A 21,829-nucleotide genomic window follows, 5' to 3' on the forward strand; every position below is an offset into this window, starting at 1 on the left:
TATTTGATATTCACAATTATTTATTGAATTAGACAATAAAATGCACATAGTGCCCCACATTTAGAAAATACAGTTCAAAGGACTTTAATAACCTGTCTGAGTCTCACTAGGACATGCTAGAAACCAGCTCTTTTATGAGATCTTCCTAGAATTTTGTCAAAACAGTTAACCATATATTACTCATGTATTAATAAGATGGCTTGCATTTAGTGCAGAACAGATCGGTATTCACTATGTGGCTTTATTTTTGTGATGTGATTTTATAAAGCTTACTTTTTCCCCAGCAGGGTTAGTTTTGAAAGCATCTAGAATTTCAAAGAATAGATTTTTTAAAAGAAAGAAGTACCATGTGCTTTTACTTATATTGTTTTACTGTTTTGCTTTTGCTGCTTTTAATACCTTACTCTTTTGTATGATCTTTGTAAAACTAACTTTTTAAATATAGTATTAATAGGAGGAAATAAATACTAAAAAACAGCTTCTTTTCCCTCTCAAATATTTTTTAAAAAAATAAATTCTTACAATAAACTAATTTAGTGCTTTACCTTGTGTATTTATAATTTAATGCTTCTATAGGCCTGTGTTTGTTTTAATTCACCTTTCTTAAAATTTTAGAGTACTCGAAGTCGACAAGGAGAAGAAAGAGATCCAGAAGTTGAACTAGAAGTAATTGAACTTATTTTCTGGTAGATAATATCAGAGAAGTCAACCTCTTAGTATTATAGTTTTATGAACTGTGTTATAATTTGTGGAAGCCCTTTTTAAGGTATTTCTTTACAAATTAGACATTGCAAGAGATTTTATTTCCCTTGTTTTTATTTTGATAGAATGATAATACAGTTCTTTCAAATATATGATTTCAAAGCTGAATCTTCAGTATTCCTATGAGGTAGGAAGAAAAAACGACTTTACAGATGACATCAAAACCTGGCAAAACCCAAGAACTTGCACAGAATCAAAAGTTGCCAAACGTTTGTTAAGGTCCTAAATTTTCTGACTCTGCTTAGTTTTTTCACAGTCCTTTTTAATTTATGATTAAATCAGTTTTGAGATGATAGTGTAACTTTTGTCTTAGGGAAAAATCAGTCCTGTTGATACAGAAGCTTTCTATTTCAATAGAGTAAGCTTTGCTATGTTTCCTGCAGCTCCGATTTTCAGGCATTTAAAGACTGAGTGAACGTTTTTGTAATGTAGTAAGTTATTAACACTGAGATTTAGGACTTAAAATATATTTTAAAATTAAATTCTTTTAACAGACTTTGCATCTTTTAACTTCTAGTTCTTTCTTATATATGTATTTTTTAGCACCAACAGTGTTTAGCAGTATTCAGCAGGATGAAATTTACTCGAGTGTTACTGACTGTGCTTATAGCCTTTACTAAGAAAGAGGTAAGGGCATTTACTATCATCTGTCTATTTACTGGTATGTGGTTTTTGTGCTTGTTTTTTTTTGTTTTGTTTTGATAGAATGCTTTATTGAAGTAGTTCTGAGACTATTCCATTGATATGCCCCTATTGCACGTGTACAGCACTGAACATTCAGTATATTTACACCAGACTAGCCCTGATGATTTTCTCAAAAAGTCACATGAATTTTACATTTTGCTCCATAACATATGCATATCTATTATTGATATGAAAATAGTCATATTTTGTGAGTTGAAAGGAGAAAGTAAAAATGAGAATTTTAGGATGTCCTCTTTCATTCAGGAAATAGCTGTTAGATTTGTGTAGACCACAAAGTAAGCCCTAGATGGTGATTTTGTGTGTGTGTGTGTGTGTGTGTGTGTGTATCTCAATTACAGGCAAGTTAGTGAATAGTTAATAAGTGGTGAGTAAAGAGCCAACCTTTACCAGTGTCCTAACTTTTGCAATGCTATTTTTTTCTGTGTGTGTTTTTTTATTTCACCTTAATGAATGACAGAGTAGAAACATTGTAATTTTCCAGTTGGCTGCATCTCTCTTTTTTAAATGAAATATTAATAGAATAAACCAGAAATGTTTTCTATTGTTTTTTAATGGCTCCTACAAAATTATAAAAAAAAATAATTTCTATCCTAACAGGATCTGGACATTCTGTATTAAGTGAATAGTTCATGAAAACCAATGTCATTACAACAAGCACTTGATTTCATTATTGTTTATAGGATTTTCCTATCCAATGTATATCTTTCAGTGAAAGAATATGTAAGAATGTTTTTGGTGATTTATTTGCTAGACCAGTGCTGTTGCAGAAGCTCAAAAATTGATGGTTCAAGCAGCAGATCTTCTTTCTGCCATTCATAATTCATTGCATCATGGCATCCAGGCCCAGAATGATACTACAAAAGGAGGTAACTATCTGTTTTTGCTCCTACTCTTTTTTCATTCTTTCCCATTCAGATTGCTATGGGTAGTATGGACATTGGCTAAAATTTTATTTAATTAAATCTCTCTGGGCCTTGGAATGTTTTTGCTCCATAGACTTATAAAGTATGCTCCCTTTTAAATTTTTTTCTAGAAAAAAAAACAGTACTATATCTTACTGTTTGTGCTGTATTTACCCTGTCTGGTGACCATGCTGTGATGTCAGCAGTACATTCTTCTTAGTCACCTCTCCCCTTCACTTCTTTAAGAGATCATCACCTCCATTACAAAGTCTTCCCTGACTCAACCAGACATATTCAATACAGAGGAATAAACAGGGAAAGGAGAAAATAGCAACAAAATTTTAGAAGCTGGGAAACAGAGGACATTGATCTAGCTGACCCCAAATAACTGAATTCTTAGCCACTGATAAGCAAAGTCAAGAACAGACCAGTTTGTACTGTGGATTCACTCAAGAGCCTCATTTTATATACCAGGTACCTCAGAAAATGAGGATGATAATTATGCGAATGACATGTGAACTAGTTTAAAAGCTGTTTAGAGACAGAGGTTTCCTCCCTGTTCTCCTGCATACTGTATTGCATGCTGTAAGAGCTGCTGCCTGAGGATCAGGCTTCCAGTTTAGCAGGCATCTAGGGGCTGGATCAGATCTTCCTGAGACTGGGAAAACCAGCAGGCACCTTTCCCAACTTCTCACTTCAACTTGTTGCAGTAATAAAACCCGGTTACCAGTATCTCCCAGGAAGGAGCTTGCACACAACTGGTGCTCAAGCTTTTGCAGCTGTCAGTCATTGGATGAGCCCCGATCACCTGGCCTGACTAACCAACTGCACTTGCATTCAGGAGCCCCACTGGCCTATAAAACAAAGAAACAGTTGTTAGCAGGTGTGGGAGCACCCTTCCTCCATGGGTATACACCCAGAAGAATTGAGCAAAAATGCCCATCTCCCAGTTTCTGCCTGGAAAGGGGCTTAACTATATACTTCCCCAGCTGCTACCTGAGGATTTAGCTTCTAATTAGCCTACATGTAGGTGCTGACTTTGGGACACTCATGGGTGTTGGCACAATCTCAGCTATTTCTAAGACCTGAAGAGGAGGTATGGACAATCACAGAAGTTTGAGAGGGAGCTTGGGCTGGGCTGAAAACAGAAAAGTATAAAACTGTTAAAAGTAAATATACACAGCCATCCCTCTGTATCAGCAAGGGATTGGTTCCAGGATCCTCTACGGATGCACATATAAAATAGCGTAGAACAATGCCTACAGTCAGCCTTCTGCATCTGCAGACTCCCAGGTGTGGATTGAATACTGTTTTTGATCTGTGGTTGGCTGAATCCATGGATGTAAAACCTGTAGATACCAACTAGTATCCAACTAGTAGGGCCAACTAGTTTCGTTCAGAATACTCTAATGTTGTAATGGTGGTGGGTAAATCACTTAAAATTTTTGTCTGAAGGTTAAAAGATAAAAAGTATTTAAAATACTATGTTAATGGATGTACAATATAAAAGATGCAAATTGTGCCCTCTCTGGTTTTGCTCAGGGGATACAGCGTTAGCCTCTGGACTAAAGGGTCCTGGGTTCAATTCTTGTCAAAGGCACACGCCTGGTTTGTAGGCTCAATTCCCAGCAGGGGGCGTGCAGGAGGCAGCTGATCTTTTACCATTGATGTTTCTCTCTCTCTCTCTCCCTCTTCCTTCCTCTCTGAAATCAAAATATTTTTTTAAAGGGGGGATGCAAATTGTGACATCAGATATGAAATGTGGCAGAGGTAGCTTTTGTGTGTTTGAAGTTATCAATTTAGACTATTACAAATGTATTTTATGCAAACCTCATGGTAACCACAAAGCAAAAACCTATAGATTTACAGGAAAAAAAGAACAGAATCAAAGCATACACACTACAGAAAATTATCAAATAATGAAGAGAGCAAGAGAAGGAAAAAGAGGCCCTAACCGGTTTGGCTCAGTGGATAGAGCGTCAGCCTGAGGACTCAAAGGTCCCAGATTCGATTCCGGTCAAGGGCATGTACCTTGGTTGCGGGCACATCCCCAGTGGGGAGTGTGTAGGAGGCAGCTGATCGATGTTTCTCTCTCATCGATGTTTCTAACTCTCTATCCCTCTCCCTTCCTCTCTGTAAAAAATCAATAAAATATACTTAAAAAAAAGAAAAAGAAAAAGAGAATAAAGGAATTACAAAAATTACAAAACCAGGAAACAATTGACAAAATGACAATGGCATTTCCATACCTATTGACAATTACTTTAAATGTAAGCTAAATTCTCCAGTCAGTAGACATATAGGAGTGTAGCTAAAGGTTTATCAATTTTGTTTATCTTTCTGGTAAACCAGTTCTTGGTTTTGTTAATATTTTCTGTTGTTTTTTGGTCTCTTGTATTTATTTCCATTCTAATCATTATATTTCTTTCCTTCTACCTTTGGGCTTAATTTGTTTTCTAGTTCCTTGGGGTATAAAGTTAGATTGTTTATTTGAAGTCTTTCTAATTTTTTAATATCTGCATTTATTGCTATAAACTTCCCGGTCACAACTACTTTTGCAGCACATCGGTTTTGGTATGTTGTGTATCAGTTTTCATTTGGTTTGATACATTTTTAATTTCCTTTTGATTTCTTCTATTAGTTGTTCAGAACTGTGTTGTTGTTTAGTTTCCACATATTTGTAGATTTTCCATTTCTGATTCATACTACTGTGGTCAGAAAAAGGGACTATATTAACCCTATTTTATCCCATTCTTGGCTTGAAGGTAGAAGCTCCTCTCTGTCACCACTACCAACATCATGTAGATAGGAAATACAATTTTAGGTTATTAAATATGCTTATCTATTTTAAAATCTGTGTGTATAGATATGTTAATTGTAAAATATAAAATCTAGACAATGTTGTGATTAGAATTTGTTTGGAGATGTTTTTAAAACTGGCCTTTTTTACTTTTAGTAGTATTTGAGATTTAAAATTCTGAAAAACATTGAAATATTTTTTTTTCTTTTTAGATCACCCAATTATGATGGGCTTTGAGCCTCTTGTTAACCAGAGGCTACTTCCACCTACCTTCCCTCGATATGCAAAAATAATTAAAAAGGAAGAAATGGTCAACTATTTTGCAAGATTAATAGATAGAATAAAAACTGTCTGTGAGGTGGTCAATTTAACAAATTTACATTGTATCCTGGTAAGTACAAATCTCTATTCTGGAATATAACTATTCATTTTAGAAATTAAGGAACTAAAGTCTAGAGAAGTTAGATAATTCATCCAAGTTTTAGAAATGGGAGTTTGAACCCTGGATTCTGTCTTCAAAAGCTTTTAAGTGTGCATGTGCACCAATATTTTTTCATATAAAAAAGTGTATCATGGTGTTTGGTAAACTTCATTAATTATTAATCTTTATATTGTGAATATCTGTCTTTTCATGTCAACAAATACATATATTTCTATATTAATGGCTACATGGCATTCCACAGTAAGCATATATCAGGTGTTTCGTTTTGTTTTCAATCCGTTCATATTGAATTGCATTTAAGTCTTTTTCATTGTTTTACTATTATAAACAATATTGTGGCAGATATCTTTATAGATAAATCGTTGTATCAGGTGCTTTCTTCCCCTTTAAGATAAATTCCTAAACAGTGAGGTTGCTGGGTAAAAGAGTATGTACATTTTTAAGTTAACAGTTTTTGGATTAATCTTTTATGGATTTAAATACAGAAAAATATACTTTTATTTTGGGAATATTAAAACATTCAGAGGTGGAATTTTGTTAATGGTAAGGTTGTAGTGATATTTATGTTTCGTAGGTAAGTAGAAAATATGCAAAATAATATTCTTGATATTTAGACATAACTACACTAATTTCTTTTGCGTGACTACGCATACATGTGCATTTGTCCCCTCCATGCTGAGACACATGATTCCTAGCTCCATGTCATACCTCTGTGAGTCTTCCTTATTGGTTCCAGGCCTCTTCTGTACCTGTGTTTCCTGAGAGGACAAATGAACCAGCTTACATTCCTAGAATTAAGCAGCAATTGTGGGACATAGTTGATAGTCAGTGAAGATTTGTGCTTTTGTTTATGTTCTGTCTTAAAATAATTTTATTTTCCCTTCCACTAATTCTTTGTCATTAAAGCCCAGCATAAGTCTTCATTCCTTAGTGAAACTTTCATTGATTATGTCTTTATTACTCCCCTTTGTATTTGTTTACTTTATAATAGTCTGTCCTTAAGAATCATGAATCTTAAAGATAGAAAAGATTACAGGAATAAGCCAATTCATTTTGTAATTCATTGTAACTTCATTAGATTGGTTAGTGACTTATCTGGATAATAAATAGAGATTTTTTGGATACTCTTCTGTATCCACTTTTCTGATCCTTAATTGTTACATAGGTACTTATTTGTGTTCACCAGATTAATTGTAGGGTTTTAGAAAAAGATCAATGTGAATTGGAATAAGAGAGTGTCATGCAAACGTTGGAATTTGTATTCTGGCAGGAGATTATGGATTACCTTGTCAGACGGGTGAATGCATAATGACATACCATAATAGAATGGAGCTGGGGGAACTGCTGGCACTGGACATGAAAAAGCCTAGTCAGAGAAAAGTCTGGATCCCTGGAAGGCTTGGGACAGAAGAATAGTGGTAGTGGGGCGTGTGGCAGAGGCCAAGAGTAAAGTGAGGAAGGATAAGGGACCAAATGGTCCGCTGGATCTGCATAAGAAGCTTCTTATTAGGATAAAGTGCCAGATTATAGAGAATGCGGACATATCAGTAAGATAAAGATAAGCAACAAAATGTAAAATTGGGATAGGACATAAACACACACATTTAAAAAGCAATAAACTTTAAAAATACTCAAACTTAATAGTAATATAAAAAATTTACAACAATTAGATTGATAAGTAAAATAACATTTTAATGTTGATAAAGGGAAATAGTCATTCTACTGTACTCCAGTGGCTATCTCTCTCCAGTCTTAAAAATGTACATTCTTTGACCCAGCAAAATGCAGAAAAATATGAAGATGATAAATAGCTACTATCTTATAACCTACAGATGTTAACATTTCAGTGTTGTTGTTGTTTTAAATATATATTTGTATTTAAATTATGTGATTTCAGAGAGGAAGGGAGAGGGAGAGAGAGCAAGAAACATCAGTAATGAGAGAACCATTAATTGGCTGCTTTCTGCACACCCCACATTAGGGATCAAGCCTGAAACTGTGACTTCCTGGTTCATAGGTTGATGCTCAAGCACTGAGCCACGCCAGCCAGGCTTCAGTGTCTTTCTTATCTTTTTTCCTATCTGTGTATAAACCCATCTATAGTTTTCTGAGCATATCTTTTGGTCTTCCCCTAGAGTCAGAAACAGTCATTTGGCAATATGAATCCAATTGGCCTACTTACTTGGTATTTATTTATGTGAGGTAGGAAGTAAACCTCTGTCATTAGTTAGTAAATTATTACTGTTATTTATGAGTATCCACACAATACTATTATTGGTCAGTTTGTTTTAAAACATTGAGGCTCTAAAATTATCCAAAATGTTATTGGTACAATTAGACAATTTAGAGAACATCTTTAGCTAACTCTGGTAGGATATTATTTCTAGTAAAAATTACACTCTCTCTGCAGATGTTTTTCTGCTTTTATGTAATCCATTATTGACATTACTTTTTCTCTGTTTCTCTCTTAGGATTTTTTCTGTGAGTTTAGTGAACAATCACCTTGTGTTCTTTCAAGATCTCTATTACAAGTAAGTTCCACTTAGTATTGAAAATACTTATTTAAACATCAAATTATGTGATGGATGGAACAAAAGGTAGATACTTCTTTCTATAGGATATTCCACAGTTAATGTTACATTTTTTAATTAGAAGCATTGATTTAGAGTGTTAGACATTCATCAAGATCATACCCATGCCATAAAATAAACCTCAATTTTAAAACAAAATGATATAAAATATGCACTCTATTTTGGAATTAAGTGAGTAATCAGTAACAGAAAGATAACTGGAAAATTCTCTAAATATTTGGAAATTAGTACATGTCTAAAGAACCCATGGATCAAAAAGGAAATCTTAAATTACGGTAAATTTTTGACCAAGCACAAAGGTAAATCAATAGAGAAATGGTAGTCTTTTACAACAGGTGGTGCAAATTGGACAGGCACATGGGGGGGAGGAATTGACTCAGAATACATCATAAACCTAAATGTAAAATGTGAAACTATAGGACTTTTAAAAAAAATGATATGAGGAAGTCTCTGTGACTTTAGAGAAGGCAGAGAGTGCTCAGATGTGATATTAAAAGTATAATCCTTAAATTGATAAATTTAAAACTGTCTAGTAATTCTGTGAAAGACACTTAAGAAAATAAAGAGCCTCTACAGAGTGGGAGAAAATATTTGTAAATACTGCCAGACAAAGGACTTGAATCTAGAACATATAAAGAACTCTGTAAGCATAACAATAAAGAAACAGTCCAGTTTTTAAAATGAACAAAATGTTTGAACACTTCAATATGGTAAAATATTTAACATCATTAATATTACTGAAATGCAAATTAAACTGCAATGAAATACTACTATCCACTTTTCAGAATATCTTTTAAAAAAGAAAAAGAAAGAAAAACAGAGTATCAACTGCTTGTAAGGATGTAATGCTTATGGGAATGTGAAGTGCTTCAGATACTTTGGAAAGCAATTGGCACATTCTTATAAAATGAAATATACAAATCCCACTCCTACTTGTTTACCCTAGAGAAGTGGAATCTGATGTTTTGGAAACCTGTATGTGAATATTTACACTGTTTGGTTCATGATCACCAAAAACTGGAAACAACCCAGATGTGTTAGGAAAGCAAATAAGGTACAATATAGTAATTATTAAAGTGCACTGAGGTTGAGGGGAGAAAATTAAATACAAATTATTATTAAATGGTTTCTTTTAAATTTAATAATGTACTTTTTAATCTATTGTTTCATCCAATTTTGGAAAGGTTGTATATATTCCAAAGCATTCATTAGAGATAAAGATTATTGACTAGTTTAATAAGTATAGCCACTTACTATTACACAGTTTATGAAGCCCATTCCTACATATTAGCTCATTTGACATATTTAGACTAGTCAGTTGATTTGAACAATTCGCAATTACTACTTTTGACTTGAAAGACTTTTATTCTCCTGCATCAAATACACCTTAAATAAGGATTAATAAGTAATACCTTGTGGAGACAGTGATTATAAAAATTTTCCACCAACTTTCAATATTTTAATCTCTTTTTACTTTATGGTAGGTATTTTAAAAATTATGCTCGTGTCACAGTAATGGCAGCTATAAGTGCAATAGGTCAAGTTTGTGGCAGTATTACTAATATATAACATTTGTTTTAAGACCACTTTCTTGGTGGATAACAAAAAGGTCTTTGGAACTCACCTCATGCAAGACATGGTGAAAGATGCACTTCGGTCTTTTGTCAGTCCTCCAGTGCTTTCCCCAAAGTAAGTATCATAGGAAGTTTTATAACATATGTGTTTCTTTTTTTTTTTTTTTTTTTTTAAGAAGGAAGGCGATTTTAAAAAATTATATCTATGGATAGATATATAGATAAAGATATATACATTTATTGATTTCAGAGAGGAAAGGAAAGGGAGAAACATCAGTGATGAGAGAGAATCATTCATCAGCTGCCTCCTGCATGCCCCCTTACTGAGGATCAAGCCCACAGCCCAGGCATGTGCCCCTGACCGGAATTGAGCCGGGACCCTTCAGTCCATAGGCCGATGCTCTGTCCACTGAGCCAAACCAGCTAGGGCCCTATGTGTTTCTTCTAAGCCCAAATTGCCTGACCATCTCCTTTTGAACCAAGGCGTTAAAACTGTTGGAATTAAATATCCATATAAAAAAACAAAAATTCGATCATGTTAAAATAGATTTATAATACATGTTGTTTAGATTTAAACTGAGGTTTTTATGAAGTTGACATTAGGTCCAGTAAGAGAAGAAAAACTTCCAAGGAGTTATCAGAAATTCAGTAAATTGCATTTGACCCTTACTGAGTGCAAAGCACTGTTAGGTGCTTTGGGAAATAATTACCAAAAAAACAAGGTCTATTTTCAATGAGCTGAGTCTAGATAGAAATAGAAAATGCAGATAATTGATTCTTAAATTACGTTCTGACAGAGTCACTGCCCCAAAAAACATGCTGCTATAAGAAGCTGGAAAGTATTTCAGGCAGAAGGAATCATCATTTGAGTTGGTATTTTGGAAAATAAGGAGAACTTTCCATGGCTGAAGGAAGAAAGGAGTCTATTTTATTTTTTTATTTTTTGTTATTACTCACCTGAGGATATTTTTCCATTGATTTTTAGAAAGAGTGGAAGGAAGGGGGAGAGACAGAAATATCGATGAGAGAGAGAGAGAGAGAGAGAGAGAGAGAGAGCAATTAATTGCCTCCCACATGGCCCCTGACCAAGGCTGGGCGTCAAGCCTGCAAACCATGTACATGCTCTTGACCAGAATTAAAATCGGGACCCTTCAGTCTGTGGGCCAAACTATCCACTGAGCCAAACTGGCTAGGGCAGGAGCCTATTTCTTAACAAAGAAACCAGTATGTATGAAGACTGGTTGTATGAGATTCGTGCACCAGTGGGGTCCCTTGGCCTGGCCTGTGCCCTCTCGCAATTTGGGACCCCTCTGGGAATGTCGGAGAGCCAGTTTCAGCCTGATCCCCACAGGCCAGGCTGAGGGACCCCACTGGTGCACAAATCTGTGCACTGGGCCTCTAGTATGCATATAAGATCTTTGGTTAATCTTTTCCCGCCCTCCCCCCCTTTCCTCTGATATTCATCAGTCTGTTTCATGTTTCCATGCCTGTGGTTTCTGCTCCTGCATTGAGCGTTTGCCTCCTGGTGGTCAGTGCGCGTCATAGCTACCGGACGGTTAGACGGTTGCTTAGGCTTTTATATATATGTAGATAACAGTTAGTGGTTCAGCAACCAATTTCATGAATAAATGATGCCACATCTCACTTAGAACTTTCTAGTAGCTTTCTTTCTTAGCTTGGATTCCCCAGAAGCAGACCCTGAGACAAAGATTCATGTAAATGTAATTGTAGTGTTCCCAGGAAAACCCAGTAGATTTTTGGGCAAGTGGGACATGAAAAGAAAGAAAGCCTACACACAAACGTGTGCTCATGGAGAGTAATTCCTCCGGTTCAGTCCTGTCGGGGAGTTCTGGAGACAGTGTTGATGACCCCTCAGAGTTGTCCTACTCAGGCAAGGGAACTTGAGAATTTACCCAGACACCTCTCATTTAAGGACTGCTTCTTAACTGGGAGGAAATAAATTCCTAAGCATCCTTGGTGCTGGTTAATATTCATCACTTCATTCACAGTAAAAGCCACTGTCTATAACTGAGCCTTCGAGGCCCCATATGCTCTGATCTAGACCCCTGATAATGCCTCTCTGACCTCATCTCTTACTTCCCTCCCTGCACCTCCATTCCTTCAGCCACACTGGTTTCCTTACTCCTCCTGGAACATACACGTTCTCTCATAGTCTTTACACAGGGATGGGAGTGGAGAACATTTTCCTCAAAAATTCCCAAGGCTGGCCTGGCCCCCTCACTACCTTGAGGTCCATTCAGTATCACTTCAGTGAGGGCTACCCTGATCCATCTATTTAAAAAGTCAGCTGCCCAGCCGGTGTGGCACAGTAGTTGAATATCGATTCATGAACCAGGAGATCACGGTTCAATTCCTGGTTATGGCACATGCTCGGGTTGTGGGCTCGATCCCCAGTGAGAGGCATGCAGGAGGCAACCGATGGATGATTCTCTTTTTCTATCTCTCTCTCCCTCTCCCTTTCTCTCAGTGAAATCAATAAAAACATACATTTTTTTAAAAGTGTCATCCTTCTCTTCTTTGCCCCCCAAGGCCTAATACTCCGTTTCTTTCTCTCATTATTTTATGTGCCATCTTGAGCTAAGGAGAAAGGGAGGTAGAGCTTTGGGACTTCACAGAGGAGGAAGGCAATTCACATGGAGATGGAAAAGCAAATGTTTGATAGGTGTTTTGCTGGGCCATCTTTAACAACAGGACACAGAAAGGGCTTTGATTGAACAGACCTTGCCAGGTTCCTCCCTGTCTGCCACACCTAGTTCCTATTAAACTATAGTTATTTCTAATAGTAGTTCCCAAATAGTTTGAGTTTCATGACATGGATATTATCTTACAGGTGCTGCCTATATAATAATCACCAGGCTAAGGATTGTATTGATTCCTTTGTTACTCACTGTGTTCGGGTAAGAACTACAGTTTGGAACGTTGTCATGGATACTTTAAAAATTGTGGGGTATAATTCCTTTAGTAGCATTAATTTGTGCTATTTTTCCATCTAATATTTCTTATTCACATTCACTACATAGAAAGTTTCTATCTCTTCTTATGCTTGAGTTGATAGCATCATAACCTATTGTGTTCCTGGCAGGTTATCAGGTACAGAGGCACTTTTGATGCCCTCTTACTACTACCCTCAGGAACCACAGAAACGGGTTATTACCCCCATCTGGGAAAACAGCAGTCCACATTGTTTTTTGGTGTGTTTTTTAAATAGACACAAAATCTTTACTTATTTTTGACCTTATAAACTAGGCATATTTGTAACATCCCCAGGCACATATCCTCATACTATCTTAATGAACAGGATTATAGTAAAATTATTAATTTAGATGAGATCAGAAACTTCTTTCAAATCTCAAGGAATTAGGAAAACTTACAACTCTTGTGCTGGATTAAGTTTATTATAAGCCATTCTTATTTAATTACAATCTCTTTATAGAGAGCTCTTTTTAGTAATTCCAATTACTAAACCACACACACACGCACATATACGTATATGAAGACAGCATGGTATGGTCAAAAGAGACCAGATTTCATTTTTATCACTAATACTTTGTCATTATCAGGGAGGTCACTTTACTTTTCTATAAACTTCCCGATTTTTAAAATGTGCAATGTTAATTCTGCCTCTATACCTCTTAAGAGGATAGACTAGTTAGTGATCAAATGAGATAATCTGTCAAAGTATACCATATTAAAATAATATTATACTTGAATCTTATGATTCATACTTCTTAAATCAGAGCATCCTACTGTTCATGTCTGTTGCCCAATTAGTGAAATGTTACAGTATTTTATATGAGAACTAGAGGCCCAGTGCATGAATTCATGCACAGGTGGGGTCCGGCTGGCCCAGGCCAATCAGGCTGGGCTGGCTGGGAGAAGGGGACATGGGAGGTTGGCTACTGACCAGCCCCACCCCCAATCGGGGAGGGGGAGCCAGCCAGGGTGAGGGGCCACGGGCCGTTGGCCAGCTGGCCCTACCCCCCAGTCGAACTCCTGGCGAGAGGACAATTTGCATATTAGGCTTTTATTATATAGGACTAGAGGCCCGGTGCATGACATTCATGCACTGTGGGGGGGGGGGTCTCTCAGCCCGGCCTGTGCCCTCTTCAGAGTGGGCCTAAGCCTGCAGACGGACATCCCCCACTGCCGCAGAAGCGAGAGAGGCTCCCACTGCCACCGCTGCACTCGCTAGCCGTGAGCCTGGCTTCTGGCTGAGTGGCGCTCCCCCTGTGGGAGCACAATGACCACCAGGGGGCAGCTCCTGCATTGAGCATCTGCAGTGCGCATCATAGTGACCGGTGTTATGTGGTTCGGTTGATTTGCATATTAGCTTTTTATTATATAGGCTACTGTATAGATTAGGAACAGAACAACTTAGAGTTTATCGTTATTAGCCATTACCAAGTATTATAATTATTAGGCATTCTGGTATATTTAAAGCAGCACAGATGTGTCAGCTTTGAACAGTGCCTTTTGCCTTGAAATAAGCACAAAAGAAACCCCTCTTTAAATTGTGGGATGATATCTGAAGATTAAAGGAAGATATTTTTGTCATATGCAAACAAGTTTCATAAATAGCCACTTTCTTCTAGCTATTGATAAATCCTGGTGTTGAGTTCCTCAAAAACACCTGTGTAAAAATACACATAGGCATGATTCTTATATGCACAGTATTTTTTCTCCTTAAACCAGATTTTGGAAACTTGGAATGTTAATTTTCTATGTTATCAGGAAATTTCATATTGACGGTTAACAAATTTTAATGTGTTGCAGCCTTTCTGTAGTCTTATTCAGATCCATGGGCATAATAGGGCTCGACAGAGAGACAAGCTTGGTCATATTCTTGAGGAATTTGCTACCTTGCAGGATGAGGTAAGAGCCAACAAGTAACCCTTCCTTCTAAAATTCAGCAATTCATATGACTTGAACAAACTTTTAAAACAATTCTTTGGAACAGTATTTTGACTATTTAATTTTTCACTATGGTGAATTCTCTTTTCACTTACAATGTAACAGTTTCATATACCAAAGTAAGAGTTTGCAAAAAGTAACACAACAAGCCCAGGCCACAGTGACTCAGTGGTTGAGCATCCATTTATGCAGGAGGTCATGGTTCAATTCCTGGTCAGGGCACATGCCAGGGTTGCAGGCTTGATCCCCAATAGGGGATGTGCAGGAGGCAGCCAATCAGTGATTCTCTCTCATCAGTGATGTTTCTGTCTCTTTCTCTTCCTCTCTGAAATCAAAAAGATATTTATATGTTTTTTAAAAGAAACAGAACAATAATTAAAACTGAATTTGGTAATCAGGATAAGCTATAAAATATATGTATAACTATAATTTTATAGCAAGTTCACATTAACATAAAAATGTATTACATATTAACCTTAGAGTAAATTTGTGAGCAGCAGCAATATTAATTGAAAATATAACTAAAGACCTGAAATCAATTACTTTTATTTTTGGCCTATTGGATGTCTTTTTAGCTTAAAGGACTATTTAGCTAAATGTTATCCATTGTGAAATGAAAAGTTTGGATATAAACTTAACCAAAACTACTTTTGTAAGTATGAGTTCTTTTAGTGGCAAGATTTTCATTTTCTGCTCATGCTGTTTTTAGCTGTTTATTTTAAATTCTCTCTTTACTTAAAAAGAAAGTATTACGATATTTTATTCTGATAGGCAGAGAAGGTTGATGCGGCTCTTCACACCATGCTGTTGAAACAGGAACCCCAGAGGCAACATTTGGCCTGTTTAGGTACCTGGGTCCTTTACCATAACCTCAGAATTATGATACAGTATCTTCTCAGTGGCTTTGAATTGGAGCTCTACAGCATGCACGAATACTACTACATATATTGGTAAGTGGGTGGGATAGGAAAGATCTGAGAGAGCATCTGTAGAATATAATTTTAGGGTACTTTTTTCATTTGTGTATTTTAATTTTAGCTGTGGGACAATTGGAAGAGCGCTTATCTATTTCTAAGGGAAAAAAATAATACACATTTTGGCCTAATTTCAGTGATGCTGGTTGCTACTGGCTATGTATTATACTTATCGGAATTAAAGTTCAAAATTTGAACCAGATCATTCTTCTGAGAAGAAATCAAGGCTGAGGTTATCATTTGCAAACTGCATCCCTGAGGACTTGTTTCAGGTGGTTTAAAGAAGCTGATGAGAGATGATCCTCAGTAGAGTAGTTCTCTGCTTTCACTTAGAGATAACAAAAGCTAGTAAGAGAATGCTTGAGAATATTTTAGGCATGGAAAAACTGTCATAGAATAAAATGAATTTCAGCCAGGGACAAAGTCACTCCTTGTTTATCCCAGCTTGGCTTTTGGTCTGTGCCCATGCCTGGTTCATGTTCTGGACACATGGGGGGCGGGAAAAAGAGAGAAAATTGTGAGCTAATGAATTGAGTCATCTTAAATCTTTTTCTTAGTCTGGCAAATTGTGTGGTAATTTTTAAATAATAATCTATTACTGCTCATCACAAACAACTAAGTTTAGTATATTAAATCTTAATATAGTTCATCTTTTTAACTCATTCAGATTATTATATTTGTAATTAAGATACTGTATATTCCTTGGAGTAACTCTATGAAGGAATGAAAGTAATTCTCTTCCATGTAGTTGACATAGGTTTTTTATCATGGCGCTAAGGGTTCTTTAATAGAAAGCTCTTGACTATGAAAATTAAATTTGAGCATCAACTATAGTGATATGAGAAAAATATTATTTAGTATATTCTCCAACATTTCAATAGATAACTCTTACCAAAAGGTCTTGGTATAGATACTTGGGTTACATTTTGTTAACTCATAGTAGACAAGACAGTTTATAGGAGAAAATGCTCAAGTTCTTTGTGGTTTGAGGTAGCTGATTAGAAGCTTTTGTGCTCTTACTTGCTTTCTTTTGTAATTAACGGGGGGGGGGGGGATTTAATAGGTTGAGGTGAACATGTCCTGATACAGTAAAACCAATGTAATGGGCATTAATTCGATTTACATATACACATCATTATCAAGAAATCTTTTGTAAAGTTGTAAAATGCATGTTGTTGTAGGGAATTAAAGAAATTTTCCAGTATTGTGTGGCAACATAGATGGCTACAAGAAACGGAAAGTTTAATTACTTGTAATGCTGATTTCTAATCTAATTGATCTGACCTAAGATCTATCAATTATCTAATTGGATAACCTATTTTTAAAAGACTTTTTTAGCATTATGAAAAATATCTCTTTATCAGTAGTAATACATGTGTTGATAAAGCTGTCTCATTTAGACACCCACTGTTAACTAACATTTTTATTCTATAAGGTATCTGTCTGAATTCCTTTATGCATGGTTGATGTCGACATTAAGTCGTGCTGATGGCTCTCAAATGGCAGAGGAACGGATAATGGAAGAGCAGCAGAAGGGCCGTAGCAGTAAAAAGACAAAGAAAAAGAAGAAAGGTGCTGTGGATTATTTCTAAACTTAAGAAATAAATAATATTGGAGACACTTCTGTCCCTTGTCATGGGTGACTTAGTCATAATATTTTAATTCTCACCTTCTCTTTAGAAGTATAAGAAAAAGAGTCCCAAAATTAATGATACAAGGCTTTTTGGTTCCTTTCTTTGCAATTCCATGTGTCAGAGGACCTTAGGACAAGAAGTAGCACATAGACCATGCAAGCAATTTAGTTAAGGCGCAAGACAGCAGGTCTCTGATCTTTGGACAGAAGGCTGGCAGCTCAGGAGAGAGGCAGATCTGGAGCTGTGCGCTTAGAGTCAGCACAGGATACCTAGCACCTTGGCACAACACTCCTCTCATGAGGAGGAAGAACTGTTTCAAAGGGACTGTCTCATTAGTCACTAGTGACTAGTGGAAGGGTACAGATATTGCTACAATCGTTACAAAATATTTCTTTGTATTTCCATCAGATTTTAACAGTTTGGGTGGGCTATTAAATGACGGTTCATGGGTTTCTTCTTTAAGAAGTCTCTTAACTATGTGTGGTGCCAGGTGGGTACTGGAAATATAGGGAGAACTCTGTAAAGTATATGATTGTCTAACCACTATGCTATACACAGGCAACTAATACAACATAACTTTGAACATAAACTGTAATTGAAAAATAAAAATTAAAAAAGAAACATCATGTATCACAGCATTTGGGACTAAACATACCATATTACATATAGAAAAAAACACGTTAAATCTCTATATGACGAATTCAGAAGTTCAAATTACTTTAGAATTCTTTAGTATTAACCATTCAAGGAGCATAATTTCTATTTAGTCTTTAAGTTATATTTTATTATTTGTAGTTTTGGACCATAAAATAAAATGTAGCCTGTAGGAACAAACTATTCAAAATTTTAATTTAGTAAACATGGAAGATTTTTAAAAAATTAGATTTTCTCCTGCAGTAATGCAAGAGGAAGGTGAAGAGTACAGGTGATTTTTCCTTCTAATTACAGTTCGCCCTTTGAGCCGAGAAATCACCATGAGCCAGGCCTATCAGAACATGTGTGCTGGAATGTTTAAGGTAAGTTGTTGAAAATAGAGTTCTTTTTGCTTTTGAACTACACTGCTATCATGTAGTTTAGTTCAAATTGACTCTCTTTGATTTTTTCCAGGTTCTAATTTCACCTATGTTAAACATTTGCTTGAAACTTTTTTTCCAAGTCTAGTTGTTTTCATTGAGTTGTTTACCAAATATTTGAGCCCATGTTATGCCAGATATCTTGTACTGAATACCTTGCAGAATACCAAGTCTAATCAGATGTGATCCTTGTCTCAGATCCTTATTAATGACAGGCCAGGTGACTTGTGTGACACAGATAATCAGTGTAGGAAGAGTTTACTTCTGATTGATGATCAGCAAAGGTTTCTTGAAAGAGATGGGGTTTGGATCTTTTAGGGCTGTATTAGGAAAGGGGCGGGCTCCACAATCAATGGCTTAAGCAAACGCAGGCATTTTCAAGGAGGTGGAGTGAGCACTGAGTCCTAACTTTATTGGTAACACATTAAAATATATAGAACATGGACTCCTTTTCTTATAAAAATTTATGCCTACATGTTTCTTCAGAAACTTTTACTTGAAGCTTCCAAAGCTATTGTAAAGCATGAAGCATGGGAAAATAATGTGCATATGGTATAATTTCACTGGGAAAAATAGTAATATCAACACTAGGCCTTGAAAACCTATTAAAGATGACACATGAGCCCTAACCGGTTTGGCTCAGTGGATAGAGCGTCGGCCTGCGGACTGAAGGGTCCCAGGTTCGATTCCGGCCAAGGGCATGTACCTTGGTTGTGGGCACATTCCCAGTAGGGAGTGTGCAGGAGGCAGCTGATCGATGTTTCTAACTCTCTATCCCTGTCTCTTCTTCTCTGTAAAAAATTAATAAAATATATATTTTTTTAAAAATAAAAAAATAAAGACATATGACATAAAAGTAAACACTAAAGCCAGTTTTTCTCTTCCTGTTTCTGATTTCTGAGCCTTAAGTTGTTTTAGATATCTGTAAATAGTTGTTTCTCGTTTTCTATTCTGAATTAATGAGAATGTTTACTTTTTCATATTGATATATATTTCCTCATTCTCTTTTTTCCTGTAGACCATGGTAGCATTTGACATGGATGGCAAAGTACGAAAACCCAAGTTTGAGCTTGATAGTGAACAAGTTCGATACGAGCACAGATTTGCTCCATTCAACAGCGTAATGACACCACCCCCAGTACACTATCTGCAGTTCAAGGTGAACCTGCTCACTAAAGTCACTGTAAAATATTTAGTCTTAGGTCTTAGAGATGTTTGTACCGAGCCACTTCGTTAAAATACTAAAATCAGACTGTTGTTGGACTAATGGGACAGAGTAAGAAAATGGCAATTTAAATAGTGTCAAAATTATTTGGCTTTTTTGGGATACTAATATCATGTTTAACATTTATTTAAGAATGAGAATAATATGAGGCAGTATTTGAAGGTTAAGAATTTAATATTACCTAGGAAAAAATAGGGACATGCTGAGTGTTTGCTTAGGTGTTTATATAGGAATGGATAGTCAATGTAGAATTCTTTAATTTAAAAAGGTTTTTTTTAGAGTTGTTCATATTAAACATGTTTTGAATAATAGTGTTTCCCCCTTTAGGAAATGTCTGACCTCAATAAATACAGCCCTCCCCCCCAGTCTCCAGAGCTGTACGTGGCAGCTAGCAAACACTTCCAGCAGGCCAAAATGATCCTGGAGAACCTCCCCAACCCTGACCACGAGGTAAGGCTCAGTCTCGGCGATTCCACAGGGAAAGACTGGTGGGAGCACAAACCTTACCCCTGATAACAGTTTAAGTGTAAAAGTGAGCTTCATGCTATTCATAAAGGAAGCCTGTCATGTTTCTGCCCTGGATTTCAAATGGCTTTCTTAACCTAACCTTGTCAGACTTAAAAGTATTTGATGAGAGGTGATGAAAATACCTCCTATGGGTAAATTTAGAAATCAATGCAAGGAGAAATTATGAGTTAGAGCTGTGAAGAATAGAAATAAGATCTGGCTTGTTAGAAATGTTAATGTTTAAAATATTTTAATCTATAGTTTACTATATTCAAATATAATCACATAAATCTTAAATCTGAAAAATGATCTGGTTAGTTATCACAGGAAGTGAAAACCACCTTATCCCCTTGACCATATAAAATAAAGACTATTGTTTTTGATGACTTTATTTTAAAATGCCATTTTATAGAGGTTGTACATATTAAGTTTCAGGTTTTCATAATTTTCACAATTCGCTGTATACCTACTTTTATTGAAATGCATTTCTTCTGTAAAATGAGTTACCTGTATCATACACCATTTGCGGGGAGTATATCTCAGTACAACCTCCATGGAAAGGTAGCTCAGCAGTTCTACTTCTTAGGGTTTTTCTACAGATACATGTGCACATGTGGAAAGTAAGGGAAGTGACGAATATACAAGAGTATCCATCACAGCAAGATTTCTAATAGCAAGAAAATGAAGGAAGTAGTGTTCTCCAACAGGGGACTGTAAAATAACTTAAGACACGTTATACAATGAAATACTGTGCAGCTTTTGAAAGGACAAGGAAGACCTTTATGCACTGTAATGGAACATTCTTTAGAATACAAGAAGTTTAAAAGGCAAGGTAGTAAACTATATAGTATGTTGCCATTTCAGTCAAAAGGGGCAAGTATTATATAATATATATAATACTTCTGGAAAGATAATAGAAATTAGAATAACAGTGTGTGCTTCTTGAGAGGGAGTGTCAGGGAACAGGGATGGAAAGGAGACAACTTTTTTAAATTCACATACTAGTATAATGATGTAATAAAAAAGGGGGGGGAGTATAAAAATTAGAGGAAGGTACCTATAATAAAAAACAGCCTATTTATTTTACTAGTAGTGGACTTCACTTATTCAAGTATTTCCTTAGTGCCTCCTATGCCTCCGACACTGTGGTAGATTCCAATAGTGAAAAAGGGACAAAAATCCCAGCCCTCCTGTGTTGAGGAGAGTGGTGGGTTGCAGACAATAAGTAAATAAATGAAAAGATAAGTAAAATAGTATATTAGATCCTAAGTATTATGAAGAAAAAATCAAGCTAGGAATGGGATAGTGACTGCTACAGGAGATAAGAGGAAGAGGAGGTGAGGCATTTTTTAATAAGGTGGCCTTTGAGCAAATCCTGGAAGGTGAAGAAGCAAATCATGTGGCCAGGTAGGGATGGAGCCTTCTAGGCAGTGGGATCCGTGTGTGTAAAGGTGTGATGAGGCAGGAGTGTGCCTGGAGTATTTAAAGAACAGCCAAGGACTGATGTTCTTCAAGGGGCAAACAAGGGGTGAGTTGTTAGAGGGTTTCAAACAGAGGAGTGACCAGGTCTGTGTTCAAAGGATCATTGTGGTCACTTGGCTGAAAATAGACTGTAGTGGGGCCAGCAGAAGCAGGGGAGCCAGGTAGGCCACAGCAGTATCCCGGGTGAGAGCTGGTGGTGACAGTGGAGGTGATCAGAAGTGATCGC

General features: G+C 36.3%; 1 protein-coding gene and 1 pseudogene across 7 annotated transcripts in view; both read left to right on the forward strand.

The window, feature by feature from the left end:
* The window catches only part of NAA35 (N-alpha-acetyltransferase 35, NatC auxiliary subunit), a 48,059-nt gene that overhangs the window by 23,334 nt on the left and 2,896 nt on the right, over positions 1–21,829 (forward strand). For all 7 annotated transcript variants that reach the window (XM_059657086.1, XM_059657087.1, XM_059657089.1 and 4 more), the window contains 13 exons: positions 616–666; positions 1,306–1,389; positions 2,219–2,333; positions 5,382–5,560; positions 8,083–8,142; positions 9,785–9,891; positions 12,628–12,694; positions 14,571–14,669; positions 15,480–15,658; positions 17,118–17,254; positions 18,265–18,332; positions 19,408–19,548; positions 19,942–20,064. In XM_059657086.1, the coding sequence (XP_059513069.1) occupies positions 616–666; positions 1,306–1,389; positions 2,219–2,333; positions 5,382–5,560; positions 8,083–8,142; positions 9,785–9,891; positions 12,628–12,694; positions 14,571–14,669; positions 15,480–15,658; positions 17,118–17,254; positions 18,265–18,332; positions 19,408–19,548; positions 19,942–20,064 (1,410 nt within the window). The remainder of the gene's footprint in view (positions 1–615; positions 667–1,305; positions 1,390–2,218; positions 2,334–5,381; positions 5,561–8,082; positions 8,143–9,784; positions 9,892–12,627; positions 12,695–14,570; positions 14,670–15,479; positions 15,659–17,117; positions 17,255–18,264; positions 18,333–19,407; positions 19,549–19,941; positions 20,065–21,829) is intronic.
* LOC132212910 (small nucleolar RNA SNORA48) lies at positions 16,050–16,175 on the forward strand (annotated as a pseudogene).

Source organism: Myotis daubentonii, chromosome 11 (assembly GCF_963259705.1).
Source record: "Myotis daubentonii chromosome 11, mMyoDau2.1, whole genome shotgun sequence".
In the NCBI taxonomy this organism is placed as follows: Eukaryota; Metazoa; Chordata; class Mammalia; order Chiroptera; family Vespertilionidae; genus Myotis; species Myotis daubentonii.